General features: G+C 54.2%; 1 protein-coding gene across 1 annotated transcript; it reads left to right on the forward strand.

The window, feature by feature from the left end:
* Positions 1-351: 351 nt before the first annotated feature.
* Positions 352-1,179, forward strand: ENH_00070340 (hypothetical protein, conserved; the record flags this gene model as incomplete). The annotated part of the gene is made up of 1 exon (XM_013582534.1): positions 352-1,179. A coding segment is annotated over one exon (828 nt), but the record flags the coding sequence as incomplete, so codon positions are not given.

The raw sequence follows: 1,179 nt of genomic DNA on the forward strand, positions 1-1,179 counted from the left end.
GCCGGAGATTGGGGCTGGCAATAGCGCCGGCACCGGTGCAGACCTCCTCCCCACAGGGCCTAGGAGGCGAGAACCCCAAGTGGGGGGGATTTTGAGGACAATAGATTTTGAAAAACTATGAATAAATGTATTTCGTAATATTTGAATTATTGCTTCAAGGAAATGCTCCGAAGGTAGACAGTCATCGTAGGTCCCTACTCGAGGGGGCAGGTAGCAGCGTAGTCGCAGCAGTAGGTGCTGTGCACTACATTTGGGGGCTGCTCTGGGATGAAATCTTTATTCTTTCCGGAGTTGGGAGTAGAAATACTATATTTCAATGATGCTCACCTAAATATCTTCGCTCGATAAGGGATGCAACTCCGCAACGGACGCGTCATCGGCCCCACACCGCAGGAGACTTCTACAATGTCAGTCAACAAAAAGCCGAGCGGGACGCCAGCCCATCATCGCCACGCGACTCCGAAGCCCACTGTGGCAGAGCGGCCGCATGGGCATAAGGAGGCGCCCCCACAGACAATACCTATGACCAATGTTATTCCAGGGGACAGTCCCTTCGCCACGTGGGACCAATTCCAGTCCGCTATGAGTGTGATAAGAACTGTTATAGGGGGGACCGTGGAATCCGGGGCAACGATTCCCATGCTACCAGAAGACGGCAGCACTATGCAGGCCTTTCTGCTGCGCGTCGAACGCCGGTACACCCAGATGGGATTGCAACCTCGCGAGTGGGGAAGCGCACTTATAGACCACCTTGTGGGCCCGGCTCTAACGTATTGGATGTACCTACGGAAAACTATCAACCTAAGCGACTGGGCGGCAGTACAGCGCAGGCTTTTGGAGCGGTTTGACAAAACAATGTCGCAGAGTCAATCGTTAACGGAGTTGGGTAAAGTACGGTGGAATGGTAACCCGAAGGAATACACGGACCGGTTTGCGGCTGTAGCGGAGAGTGGTTTGGGTCTTGCCCCCGACGAACTCGCTGACTATTACTGCAGCGGGCTACCGACAGACCTCCATCTTCTAATAACCAATAACGGACAGGTGAAATGTCAGTCGTGGGAACAAGCGGCGACCGCCGCAACGCTCTGCGAGCCCAAGCAGAATGTGCTGGAACTCCGAGAAAGGACCAGTCGAGCCATTAGGGCTGCTATCCAAGCTAATGGACTCCGTGGGCACGAG

This window comes from Eimeria necatrix, genomic scaffold (assembly GCF_000499385.1).
Source record: "Eimeria necatrix Houghton genomic scaffold, Enh_scaff681, whole genome shotgun sequence".
Taxonomy (NCBI): domain Eukaryota; phylum Apicomplexa; class Conoidasida; order Eucoccidiorida; family Eimeriidae; genus Eimeria; species Eimeria necatrix.